Consider the following 14,694-nt stretch of genomic DNA (forward strand, 5'->3'; position numbering starts at 1 on the left):
CCACTGGAATGGACCAGCAGTTGTGTTAACCAGTCTTTCTCTTGACAAAACTTCTACACTGTTGCATATATATAGCTCTGATATGCCTCATTTGTGATCAACTGGTCATGTGATAGGGCCAAAAAAGCTTACCCTTAAATATGACTTTGCACTCTGATGGACATCTCCTACTCTGTGTGTCTAATGTTCGATGTGTTGTTGATTGTGTATGTTGCGAATGAAACATGCATGCACTGCTGCATGTGTTTGTATCTTTGCATGTATAACAAGTGCACCAATTATTTCTTTCAGGTCAGTGGAGTTAAGCATGGTGACTCCACTGTGTCTTTAATAGAAAGCATTGACGATGGATTCTCAAGCATTCAAGTAAGATTTCTTGTCTTTTTTACTTTACAATGCTTATTTCATTAAACAAATCATAATAGTCTTGATTTTTGGATAGATGTTATGTGCAAACTAAGTCACTATGCTTTTTTTTATGTGCTGTGCATTCGTACAGTTTGAATCTGCTTGAATATTCACTTGCAGTTTTTACAATGGCAGGTAGCAGCTTGTTTCCAAAGCTTTTCTACTTTTAAATGTAGTTTTGATGTTTAGTTATTATTAGAATAATTAAATCAAGGAGACTTAGGTGGGCAGGCCATGTGGCACGAATGGGAGAGGAAAGAAGAGTTTGCAGGATTCTTGTTGAAAAAGCTGATGGTAAGAGACCTGTAGGAAGGCCAAGATGAAAAGGGAGGGATAACGTTGAAATGGACCTAAAGGAAATTGGTAAGGATAGGAAGGATTGGATTGATCTTGCCCAGGATAGGGACAAATGGAAGACTAGTGTTGCTGCAGCCATAAATCTTCTTAAGAAGGCATAGAGAGTTAGTTAGTTAGTTATGGTATTTGAAAAAGTTCCAAAAAAGTAACTATTCTGGATCATTGGACTATTTTACTCAAAATGAGCAAAAGCGGGAAGTGGGGTGTAGTACGCAAGAAGGGGAATTCATTCCCCATCAAATATGATCCTGGTTTAGACATAAGTTTTATTTGTCTCTGTGTTTGAAGTGCAAAATGTTAGCTGGAGGGATATTTGGTAGAGCCTTGAGGTTAGCTAACGGGATGCTCCTATTGTTTAACAGGTGACACTGAGACATCTGGAAGGGATGCTTTGCGAAAATTTTGCTAGCTGAGGGATACCATCCCCCTATATCATCCCTCACTTTGAACACTGACTGAACTTTAAAAGAATATTATAGTTTTGGTACATGTTTATGTATGTTAAGAGGAATTTGACATTTTGTTTCCTTGGGTAGGGGGAATTTAAGGCTAATTTTGGGACATGGGGACTTCATTAAAATTCATTCAATGGGTAAGATATTGGAAATATTTACAAAGTTGTCATGATGTTGTTTGCACTATTGAAGGAAAGTTCAGATTCCATCGTGTAAGAACCCGAGGACCATAATTCCAATTTATGAAATTTACAGGACAGAGGAAATAATGTATTCTTAGATACGTGACTCCACCTTACTACTAAGGATTAGAGGTGGAGATGACTCCAAATAGAGATCTTCAGAGGAGTTTATTTAAACAAAACCAAAAATTGCATTTTTGGAGTTACGAGGGATGATCGGAAATAAATAATAAAAAGCCTACAAATACAAACGGACTCGTGTGAAAGGATACTTCATACACTGCTTCTCAACATAGTCTCTTTCCTGGTTCAAGCATTTATTCCAGCGGTTCACGAGGTTCGTGATGCCTGTCTCGTAGAACTTGGGTCCTGTTGTCAGAGCCCAACCCTTACTTCATGCTGCACAAGAGCATCCGAGTGAAACGAGCATCCTCGAGATACTTCTTCGAAAGAGCAAATAGATGCTAACCGGTCAGAGCAAGGTCCAGGATATATGGGGATGTTGGAGCTCACGTCACCCAAAACTAGCCAGGACGTCACATGTGTTGTGAGTGGTGTGTGTAGTCACATTCTCATGAAGCAGAACGAGTCCTGTGGTGAGAGATCTGAGCCTCTTTTTCCAAATTGCTGTTTGTGGGTGCTGCAATGTTGCGCTGTAGGCAGCAGCATTAATGGTGGTCCCACGGCTCATGCCTTTCTCTCATTCTCATGAGAGAGAATGATGATGTTGGGTCAAATGACGAGAATAATCTTGTTATCAGTTTCAGGGTTTGGGTTTTGATTTATTTTTTATTGTAATATTGTTAATATTTAATGTTTTATTATAATTGTAGTAATTAATAATTATAAATAATAGATAAGTTGATATAAATATTGTGAATAGAATAATTCAGTTTAACGGGGGGATCCTTCTACGTTTCACCAACCTTCAGTACCGTTATGCATGGGAAGCATTGAAAAATTTGTTTTAACGAGTCTGGCCAGTTTTGTTATGTGGGGAACTGAAATTTAGGATGCCTGTTCAGTACTGTAATATAATTATAATTAAAAAATTATGATAGAGTTGCTCGCTAGATGGCAGTGAGGTCTGCCATGTGAAGTATGTGTCATATGCATGACGCAATCTGACTGACTGAACTCGAGTGTCTTCGTGTGTGTGTGAGTGAGCGCGACGCGACCACAAGTGGTGGTACTTCATCGACGTATAACCTGTGTCTTTGTGTATAATATCCATCATTATAATACATGTTTGTGTTCATGAGCTATGAGAGACTTCATTCTTTCACCCAACATGAGATCAACACACTCCTGGACTTGGGAAAGTTACGCCAAGTGTCTCAATGGTGTAACGCCGCTTCATGGTCCTCCAAACCCGGATTAGCGCAGTAAGTGCAACATGCAGTGATTGACTTAACCAGCAGATTTTTGTGCATTCTCTCCCGTGCCGGTTGTGTTCTGGCTTTTGTGCCTGGACTAGAATTAGTGTTGTGAACTATGGAGCAGATACTTTCATGCAAACGTGCTCTGAAACGCGAAGTTACGCACATTGAAAACAAGATTGCGTCAGACAATCTCTCACAAGAGAGCGTCATCGTGTACATCAACAAAACCGTGCAATTAACAGAGGACACTCAAACTCTTACGTGATCTGTCATCCGAATGTAGTGATAAGCAATTTGCGGAGTTTGATGCAGAAATCAGCTCGATTCAAGACCGATTAGAGCAGATGTTGGTGACATTGTATCATGCTCAAAAGCAGCAGGGTGTGACAATGGCTGCCAGTGCTTCGTCGGTTAAAGCCGGTAGTGACGTAAGGCTGCCCAAATTGGACTTGCCTGTGTTCGCGGGAAACTTACAGCAGTGGCTGTTGTTTCGAGATTTGTTTGTGGCGTCTGTGCACAATAATAGATCTTTGTCCCCTGCACAGAAGCTTCAATATTTGAAGTATAGTATACGTGGTGAACCTGCATTGTTGCTGCAATCTATTATGATTACAGACACAAAATACAAAGAGGCGTGGGAAATTTTGAACAACAGATATCAGCAAAGGCACATACTTGTGAATGCGACTCGTGTCGCAACCTTGTATCCAGACAGAATCAGCTGTTGCCTTGCGGAAACTCGCGGACATAACAACTGAGTGTGTTCGTGTATTCAGAGTTCTAGAAGTTCCAGTTCAACATTGGGATGCCATTTTGGTTTTCCATACCATGGAGAAGCTAGACAGTGTGTCGCGGCAGCAGTGGGAGCTTAGTGTGTCAGCCGATCAACTTCCAACGTTTGAGCAGCTACGAGCCTTCCTCGATACGGGAGTGAGAGCGTTGTCAGCATCTTCGACCCCCCAAACAACAAGGATACTCCATGAAACAACCCTTTAGTGATTCCAGTGCCAAAAGAAATGCGAGTTCTTTTCATGTGTCAGTGTTGCCCTAAATGTCACCAGGAGTCCTGTCTGCTTTATAAGTGTCATCAATATAACAGCTTATCAGAGCCTGAGAGAGAGGCATTTTGAAAGGTAGTGGCTTATGCTATAATTGCCTTAGTTATTTCCATAAGGTGAGTAAATGCAGCGCTAGATTGTGCAGTACTTGCAATAAGAAACACCATACATACCTTCATCATGAAGTGACTCCCCCCCCCCCTCCCTCTTTAGAAGTTTGGCAACTTCACATCAGATTGTGACGTCACATTTAGCGGCCAATCACGGGAAATCAAGCACTGAAGTGATGCTTTCGACAGCAATTGCAAACATAAAGATAACCAGTGTCAGCCTTTCTGTGCATTATTGGATAGTTGTAGTGAGTTTTCGTTTATTAGTACAAATGCAGTGCAAATGTTAGGGCTGAAAAGAAAGACCGTGTTTGTGTCACTAACAGGCATTTCTTCTGTTAACGTTGGGAAGTCACATTCAGCTGTTGATATCACGATTGCATATGAAGATAGAGATTTTCAGTTGATTTTGTGTAGAGGGACCCCTGAACAACCAATCAAGGAATTCCATTTAAATACTCTTACTTATGGTACTAAGCCTGCAGGTTTTCTCGCCACAAGAGTGCTTCGACAGTTAGCGAATGACGAAGGAGAGAATTATCCTCTCGCCAAAAGGAGCTTACTTAATCATGTGTACATGGATGACTTTCTAACAGGAGCCAATTCTACTGAAGAAGAAATCGAACTGTATCATCAATTGACACAGTTACTCAGCAATTGCGGCTTTGAGCTTCGGAAGTGGTGGTCAAATGATCCAAGAGTGCTGGATGTTATCCCCTGTGACTTGCTGGAAACAAATCTGCAGTTCCAATTCAATGAAGAAGATGCGAAGAAAACTTTAGGCATACAGTGGAACCCTTCTATGGATTACTTGTGTTTTGATGTGGTGAATCCGAGCAAACAAGCAATTATAACTAAAAGACTGGTTCTTTCCGAGATATCAAAGCTGTTCGATCCCTTAAGTTTTGTCTCTCCTGTGACCGTGAAAGCAAAAATTGTTTATGCAAACACTTTGGAAGTTGGATCTTGATTGGAACGACGAGCTTCCAAGCAATTTGGCTGCAGAGTGGGTTGCATACTACCAGGATATGCCAAAATTGAAAGATATCCGAGTAGAGCGATGCATTATTCCTAGACACACCGTGCAGATTCATTTGGTTGGATTCTGCGACGCGTAGGGTGACCAGACGTCCTCTTTTATCTGGACATGTCCTCCCTTTTAGGTGTCTGTCCGGCGTCCGGGCGGATTTTTTAGAAATCGCAAAATGTCCTCCTTTTTTTGGAAAGAGTATAGAATTGAGCATAGCATGTTCTGCATTGACAATCCTTCGACACATAACAATCATCATTCAAGGCATAGCCTATGACTTGGGGCACTTTAGTATTCGAACAATGTTCACCTAGCATCTGGGAACTGAACACAATCACTTTCCCGACTGAGTCATTAGTAGGGGGCGGATTTATAGTCACTAGAAACCTCGGAAGTCAAATAGGCACCAAAATGATGAAAATAGGCACTGAAAAAGGCACTGAAAAGGCACCCTAAAATAAAAAAACCATTAAAATAGGTACTGAATGTGAACTTATTTCAATTTTCTTCTTGCAATGCACAGTTATACAGTGTTAGAGCTTCAGTTTATACATAAAAGTGCGCTAACGGTTAACAAACAGTTTTTCTTTTGATCGAAATTCACATTTGCGGGAATCGTCAGTTAAAGTAATTCTCACAAAAAGAGCTTGTGCTAACGACTATATGAATTTCAACAAATGATGAAAAAAAAATTGTACCATTGTAACAGAAGAAATAATTAAAACAATGTTCCAATTGAGACCCTCAAATCTGGCGAATACCAGATTTCAGTCAGTACAGCATCAACAAAGCCTTACATCTTTCGATGTGGGGAAAGCCAAAGACACGTAAAGAAAGCTGAAGTATGCAAAAATTGAAGAATATAATTTTTTTGACACCATTAAGCAAAATAGGCACCTCAAAATAGGCATTTATAGGCACTATAAAAATGTGTTTTTGGACTAGAAACACCATGAAATGAACCTTAAACTTTAGGCCCTCTGTTTTACTACAAAGGCATAAAAATTGCAAATAGGCAAAATTCCGCACCCAAGTCATTAGTATTATTCAAACTCATTGCTTCACCCTCGGAGACTGCTGGAACGTATGTACTCTGTGCAGTTCCTTTTCGATTGATTGATTCGGTTTATTTTACTTCGCTTTTCTGCCACTTTTGGCTAATCGCGAAGATGAGTATGAGCGATGATATGATGATTTTGATGAAGATACACTCAGAAAGAACGCCCATGACCAGGCCGGGATTCGAATCCAGGATTGCTGGCATTGTGGCACGGTGCGCTAACCACTCTGCCACGGGGGTCAGTCAGTTCCTCTTCGAGTTATTCATCCGCGATACAGAAACGTGTAGTGAGAATTTTGATTGTTAAGTAATATTTACTTTCATGAAATAACGAAGCAAAAGTGTAAATTCAACAATGATCTTGCAAGAAAATATCCAGCTTTTAAAGGATAGTATGGAAGAAACTAATATGAGGTGTAAGGTGGCTGTCACTTTCCCCTACTGTTGAAAGAGTGCTAGGAAAGTTCGTGCCATTAAAATCATATTTCTCTACCAAATCTAAATTACCTAAAATTTTTATTTGGTTTTTGGAAATAAGTTAAAGCGAATCTTACTTGTTACATTGGTATTACATTAATATCAAAGAATTAGAAAAGGAGTAATATTCTGTGCTTCAAATTGTATTTTGTCGTTTCCTAAATAACAGATTAGGAGATTGCTTTCCTTGCTTAAAGGTAAGAGGAAATTATTGAAAGACATCACCTGAAAAGTATCTCTGAGCGTAATGTTGGTAAGTTTTTTTTATATTGATTAAATTATGAGTAATGGCAAATGTTTTTGCATTTATTTTTGACGTCCTCTTTTTCATGACTTTGTCCTCCTTTTTCGCCATGCTCTGTCCTCTTTTTTGAATGTATGTGTCTGGTCACCCTATCGATGCATCAGAAGCAGCTTATGCAGCAGTGGTCTACGTGAGATGTGTAGGTTCTAATGGGCAGGTGCAAGTTAAGATGGTTGCATCGAAAACAAAAGTGCCCCCTCCCCCTTAAAACTATAACCCTTCCCAGGTTGGATGGAGCTCTGTGCAGCTGTGCTGTTACTTTGCCTGCTTTCTTTAGTGCGGAAAGCATTGTCTGTCAACTTGAAAAGCATCATAGCTTATTCTGACTCTCATATTGTTTTGTTGTGGATTAGTGCTTGTCCTAGCAGATGGAAAACTTGCGTGTGGTGAAGATACAGGAAGGAGGAGAAATACAGTGGGCGTACGTTGCTAGCAAGGAAAATCCAGCAGACTGCGCAAGCCGTGGAATCTCGACTTCGGCTTTACTTAATCGTCCATTATGGTGGCTGGCCCCTCATTCTTAACAAATTCAGTGTTGCCAGTGGAGCAGTCTTACACATGTGATACTAATGAAGTGACTTCAGAGCAGAGACAGTCATTTGTAGCCATGGTGAGGATGGCAGAAAATACATTATTTGAGAATTACTCGTCGCTAAGTAAATTGCAGCGGGTTGCAGCATGGTGTAGGTGCTTTGCATTCAACGCCAAGCATAGGGACAACAAGCTTCACAGCCCATTGAGTGCATGAGAGCTGTGGTTAGCATTGGTTGCATTAGTAAAACTAGCCACAACAAGAAGAATTTTTGTGTGAGATTCAAGCCCTCAAGAAAGGAGCACCCTTACCTTCAAAGAGCAAATTACAATACTTGAATCAGTTTGTTGATGAAATGGGTGTTGTTAGAGTAGGAGGAAGATTAGAGCATAGTAACCTTCCACATAACGTCAAACATCTAATTGTGCTACCAAAATCACACAAATTACAAATTAATGTTCAGTACTGTAATATAATTATAATTAAAAAAATTATGATAGATGGCAGTGAGGTCTGCCACGTGAAGTACGTGTCATATGCATGATGCAATCTGACTGACTGAACTCAAGTGCCTTCGTGTGTGTGTGAGTGAGCGCGATGAGACCACAAGTGGTGGTACTTCGTCATCATATAACCGGTGTCTTTGTGTGTATAATATATGTTATTATAATACATGTTTGTGTTCATGAGCTATGAGAGACTTCATTCTTTCACCCAACACGAGATCAACACACTCCTGGACTTGGGAAAGTTACGCCAAGTGTCTTAATGGTGTAACACCGCTTCAATACCACTATATTTGGTTTAGAAGCAATGTCATTGAAATGTTCCTTTTTGTTTTTGTAATGCTTCTTGTTTTATCCTTTTAATGTTTATTCTTCCTTGAGTACCAGATAAATAACAGTAAGTGTTACGTAAAATCTAATACTCATGGTTTTGTTTCCATAGCTAACATTAAATTCCAACCGCCCCTTGAATGACGAGGAGTGGTTCCATGGTGTTCTTCCGAGGGAGGAAGTCGTGAGGCTTCTCACTCGAGAAGGTGACTTCCTGGTGAGGGAAACGACTAGGAATGACGAATCCCAAACAGTATTGTCAGTTTGTTGGGGTGGCCACAAACACTTCATTATTCAAACAACAGCTGAGGTAAGAACTTTGGCAATCCATCTCATAATAAATATTAAGAGTGTTTTTTCTAAGAAAGTATTGGCCCTTACACCTGAAAATGTATGGTAACCATGGTGATGCTGACATGGATGATGGAAGGTATATTGAGTTATAGTTGCATCAAGAATATTAAGGGAAATAAGTGTTTGTGCTAGTGCTAGCCATATGCCAAAAGAAAAGATGGTATAATACAGACCTGTCATCCTTCCTATGGTCTTGATGTGGTCTTCTGAGCAGTAAATTCATTCCACAGGCTGAAGTTACCTCATCTTGTACAGTAACATCATTGCCACATGTGAGCTTAATTGTGGAAATCTTAGTAATATTTTATTAGTGCTTTGTTGCAACATTAATTATTGTGCAAGAGGTTAAACCTTCCCCCCCCCAAACAAATAGTAATAGTAGCCTAATAAAAATAATGCATGTGAAATTGACTTATTTGCAGTGTTTATTAATAGCAAAACTCTCATTCTATTATCAACAGATGGAGTGGTTAAACCCACTGAAATAAATACAGTGGAACCTTGATAAATCGAACCTCAATAACTCGAATAAAACCTTGATAAGACGAATTTTTGTACAGTTTATGGGATGCCGTTCGAGCTCAATAACTCGAAGGTAGACTATGGAAAACCTCTAGGAGTCTAAGTTTAATTCTAATCACCTCTATAACTCGTTTTAGTCCCCAGGACCTCAATAAGTCGAAGTGTAGTAAACTTTAGACCTCTATAACTCAAAGTCTGCGATTTTGTCCCTCAATAACTTGAACCTTGGTAAGTCGTAATCCTTGATACCTCGATCCCCCCCCCCCCAGAAGTTCGAGTTATCAAGGTTCCACTGTAGCATATAGCTCAAAAAGTGATCTAGCTCTCATGCAAAGTGAAAGTGACAGAAAAATTTCATCACATCATCGAGTCTTGTAAATCACTAGGGGCATAGCGATTGTAAAATGTTAGTACTGAATCGAAAAGAAAATGTGCCGGTCCCAGTTCTAATTTTGGGAAATAATTTTCTGGTGTTTGGGATACTGAGCAGTCTGGAAATTTCTACAGTTGTCCTACAGGAATTTATCCACAATTTTTCATCTGGGGGTGTAGGTTTATAATTATGAGAGTGTATGTGTAACTTTAGAGCCAAAATGACTATAAATTGAGTCTTTGTGAAAGAAAAGGGGAGTGATGAGGAAATTGGGGGGGGAGGTGTTAGGGTGTGTGTCTTGTATTAAAATTGCTTAAATGTCAAAAAATGTATGTAAATGTCAGTTATTTATTACTAATGTGCAAAAACAGGAACGTCGGGCACAAAAAAGCATGTAGAATTCGAGATTTCTATACATATACATACGTTAGGAGTTGTCAGTGATGAAATAGTAATAACTATAATAGGCCCTCCCCCCACCATTGACATTAAGACCCTATCAAAACTACTGCCAAAATTAGATATTATTATTGTTGTTATAATTTTCATTAAATGAAATGGGAATTAATAGCATTTGTTTTTATTCCAGGGACATTTTAGGTTTGAAGGTCCTGCATTTCCAACAATTCAAGAACTTATATTGCATCAGTATCAAAGTGGAATGCCAGTCACCAGTAGATCTGGAGCCGTCCTTAGGAACCCAGTGCTAAGGGAACGGTGGGAGCTCAACAATGACGATGTAGAATTAGTGGATAAAATAGGACGTGTAAGTGTTTTTCCTTGACAATCCATATAAATACAAGTTTGAAATTTGTTACCATTAACCATTTCTGTGAGGAGAATGTATATCCACATTTTCCTCTATAGTGCACAAATGGCAGATAAGTTAGATGTACGTTCTTCAGGTTTTTGAGTGCTTATGGAAACATATTTTTACATCATTTGTGGAATATTTTGCTGCAAACGTTTGATATTTTAGTTTATAACATGCTAGCTTGAAGGCAGCACAAGTGCTGTTTCTTTGTTCTTTCTCTGCTAGCTCATGTGGTGTTTGTGCTGTGCATTTCTCATTTTGCACAATGGCTGACAAAGTTGTTACAGGTGGCTCCCAGGATGATATTCAGCATTGTCTGAAGGAGGTTGTGAATGATTCTGGGTCTGAATGTAAAAGAAAATAATGTAGAAAGTGATATCATTCATTGAATATTTAAAAAAGTAGAGATAGTGAACAAAATTTTCTTTTCGAGATTTTTGAATAATTTGTGATTGCAACACTGATCCTTGAAGAAAATTACACATAGTTTGTGTAAGTTATATTGTAATTTGAAGTAGTATGTATGTAATTTAAGCTCTGTACAGTACAGAGTAATTAATTTTCGTAAAATTGTCCAAAATGGTACGTTGGCTGTGATATTGCAGTGCATATGTGCCGAAGACTTTTCGGATGCAAAGTTATTTTTGAAATACTTTCTTTTTGCTGAAAATTTGTCTCCAAAATTTTCAGGGTAATTTTGGAGATGTTTACAAGGCAAGATTGAAATCAACAAAGCAAGATGTTGCTGTGAAGACGTGTCGCGTGACATTGCCAGATGAACATAAAAAGAAGTTCCTGCAGGAGGGAAGGATACTGAAGCAGTACGATCACCCAAATATCGTGAAATTCATAGGCATTTGTGTGCAGAAGCAGCCCATCATGATCGTCATGGAACTTGTTCCAGGTTAGAGGATTTAGTTATAGTAGTCAAGGTACAAGGTACAAAGGAAAAAAAAATAAGGGTAAATTTCCTCGTGCATACAGCACCATGCCAAGGCACCTAAATGTCAAGGTGTAAGAAAACTTAAAATACAGGGTGTCCGAGAAGTCTCTGGAGCACGTAACTACCCAGGGTGCTATCCTCGGGGGTGCCAAACCAGGGTGTCCCCCTTGAGTAGCACCAAAACCTTATTTCTGATTTTACTTTTAAGTCCACTTTATGCACAAACAGGCTAATCAGGACTGGATCTAGAGTTCAAAGTGGGATCTATTTTTAAAATGAATTGTGCTTTTTGTTGAAGCAATATAAGCTAAGAGATTAATGTTATCTTTGTCCTTGGGTACGTATTAACTAAACACATACCTACAATAAACATGTTTTATAACTGTAACACTTGAAATATTTTAAAATTACATTATTATTTTCGTCCTTAAAACTGTAAATATATATATTGGAGGAAAGTGGAAAGGGGGCAAAAAATCCACTTTGTCCAGGTGACCTGTCCCTGCTTGTCCCTAGATTATATTATATACATATTACCCTTAGATACAGGGCTGGACTGGCCCACCGGGACACTGGGCAAAATCCCAGTATGCCCTCTCGTCTCGGTGCCCTTCTGAGAACACAAATTCAACACCTTTTTCTCTACTGCTCACAATCGGTCACACACATATCCGTGGTGAATAAACATTTTATTTTCAATTCCCTCGTGGACTTTCACAGGGGTGGCTTAGGGCCGAGCGACCCGGGCAACTGACCAGGGTACCACCCTCACGAAGGGGCCCCCAAACTGGGAAGTTTCTGTTTGATTAGCACCAAAACCTTGTAAACCTTACATCTTTGTGGCATGTTGCTAAGGAACCATTTTGAGTCCCGAAATGCAAATTTTCGTTGTGCATATATATATATATCTCCATGAAGTTTAGAATACAATTTTGTTTTTTAATGACTTGCCCTCATATAATTATATATCAATCAATAAATATTTCTAGCTACATATTAAATTTTGCTTGCATAAATCTGCATACACTGCAGCTTTTTGAGAGCCATTTAATCCTTTTACATAACCAATTATTTGAAATGTTGTACGTATACTTAAAATTATTTTTGTGCATTTCTTGTAGGTGGTTCGCTGCTAACATTTTTGCGTAATCGTGCAGCAACTTTAACGCAAAAGCAACTAATGGCCATGTGTAGAGATGCGGCTGGTGGGATGAGGTACCTCGAGTCGAAGAACTGTATCCACAGGGACCTGGCAGCCAGGAACTGTCTTGTTGGTAAGTATTCTTCATGCTATGCTGTTGCAATAAAATACTTTTCATTTATCTGAAACAAGATTTGATTACTCAAATATTTTTCGTCCATTATAAACTTTTAATAATATTTCCTATCATGAGAAATGTTGGTTTTGTAATTATTAGAAGTAATGTGATGACAAAGCATACACACTTGTGTTCATAGTGTAAAATTGACTGCAAAATGCAAAAGGTATGTTTCCTGCGAAATAAGAGTGAAATTACATTTGTATGATACATCCATTTATTAAGAAATTTGCTCTATCTAAAGAGAAGCCTGTACTTTCAGTGCTCATAATTTCACTCAAATTTCATTGGCAACACTGTTAAGCCTTGTTTTCATGTTAATAAAAGATTAAAAATCACTAAAAAACGTAATGCTTCCACCCTCTAACAAGGTCTTCTTTAGACAAAGATTCACAATAAATAAACTTTGTTAGAGGGTGGAAACATTACGTTTTTAGTGTATGTTTTTTATACAATAAATTTTGCCTTTGTCAACATTTTAATCTTTTATCAAATTTCATATGTTCCTTCAGTAATATTCAAGAGTTGAAACTAGAAAATATAGAAAAACAAACCATTTGGCACACTGATTCCTTACCATCCAATTGCCAATTTTTAAAAATGTCTTTCATCCCAAAATTATAAATTTCATTCAAAATCATTCTTAAAATGCTAATTTTTAAAATATGAAAATCTATTATCTCTACTCATGACACAAGACTGATATGTGGGCAAACAAATTAATTTTTAGATAAGGCATAACTTACACCACATGCCATCATTTCACTAAGTTATAAAAGCAGTTTTGGCATGTACTTAATTTGTTCTCAATCTTTCACCACATTATGTGGCTTCTTCAGGAGATAGGACAAGAATAGTAAAGATTTAAGACATGGGAAGGTAAGTTAAGGAAACTACAGGGTGAGCATAGTCTTTCCCTGATTACAAACTTTTATTGTTAAAGAACTATGCTAGATCCAGATATGTGGTTTGTTGGAAATGGTAGCTTAACTCATAATGTTTTGTTATCAGTACACTTCAGTACACTTCGACATGTGCTCCCTTTGTTGCCCTTAGAACGTCTAGGCGATATTCAATTTCTCTCCATGTCTTTGCCAACATCTCTTCCGTCACCCGTATTCGTGTCTGAAGAGTTGGCATATCAGGAACTGGTGAACTAAAAACTGTGTCCTTAATGTAACCCATCCCCCCCCCCCCCCAAAGTCAAGAGGGGTTATGTCCAGCGAACGCGGTGGCCATGATATGGGACAGTCTCTACCGATCAATCTGTCTGGAAAGGTGTCATGCAACAACTGGCGAACAGTTAACTCACAGTATGGCGGTGCACCATCTTGTTGAAACACTACCCATGGTTGAAATTCTTGTAACTGAGGCGCAATGTAAAAAAATCATAATCAGGGAAAGACTTTATGCTCACCCTGTATGTCTTAAATCTCGACTATTCTTGTCCTATCTCCTGAAGAAGCCACATGATGTGAAAGCTAGAGAACAAAGTAAGTACATGTCAAAACTACTCTTTATTACTTAATGAAATTCATTTTTGTTGTACTAATCATTGACTGGGTGATGTCCATCACTAAAATAGCCAACCTCCATGGTGGAGTGATTAGCACAGTATGCTATGATGACACGGGTATCAGGTTCGAATCCCAGCCTGGGCATTCTTTGTGAGTGCCCCTTCATCAATTTCATCATTATTGAATCACTCATCCTCATCATTGTGATTAGCCAAAAGTGGCAGAAAAGTAATGTAATTTAATTCGATCAATCCTCACTCATATGATGCTGACATTATTTGAAATGTGACACACCGTCTGAAGGAGTGGTTATTTCTGCTCATTCATTTCATTCTTGAGAATAGCATTGAACAAATTATGCACATTGTGCAAAATCTTCATGGGGATTCTGAGTCGGATTTTACAGTTAGTGACAATTTCGATTCCAAGATTTTAGGTTATTTTTCATTAATTATTTGTATATTATATATTGAAAATGTTTTCTGTAACTTTTGTGACAATGTTTAACATTTCTTTCAAAAATTTTTTGGAGAAAAGCATTCACAAATGTGAGGAAATAAAATGTAATGTATTATATATCTTTGGAAAGAGGACATGTAGATTTAAGAAATAATAGTACACTTAGCAACATAGTTTCTATGATTTTATAAAAAAAAAAAAA

At 38.4% G+C, this 14,694-nt stretch overlaps 1 protein-coding gene across 2 annotated transcripts in view; it reads left to right on the forward strand.

Moving 5' to 3' along the window:
* Positions 1 to 14,694, forward strand: part of LOC145999777 (tyrosine-protein kinase Fer-like) — a 311,283-nt gene that overhangs the window by 293,885 nt on the left and 2,704 nt on the right. For both annotated transcript variants that reach the window (XM_083137080.1, XM_083137079.1), the window contains exons 10-14: positions 292 to 366; positions 8,304 to 8,501; positions 10,030 to 10,206; positions 10,945 to 11,158; positions 12,319 to 12,471. In XM_083137080.1, the coding sequence (XP_082993206.1) occupies positions 292 to 366; positions 8,304 to 8,501; positions 10,030 to 10,206; positions 10,945 to 11,158; positions 12,319 to 12,471 (817 nt within the window). The remainder of the gene's footprint in view (positions 1 to 291; positions 367 to 8,303; positions 8,502 to 10,029; positions 10,207 to 10,944; positions 11,159 to 12,318; positions 12,472 to 14,694) is intronic.

The sequence above is a fragment of the Lepisma saccharinum genome, chromosome 15 (assembly GCF_977018435.1).
Source record: "Lepisma saccharinum chromosome 15, izLepSacc3.1, whole genome shotgun sequence".
Taxonomy (NCBI): Eukaryota; Metazoa; Arthropoda; class Insecta; order Zygentoma; family Lepismatidae; genus Lepisma; species Lepisma saccharinum.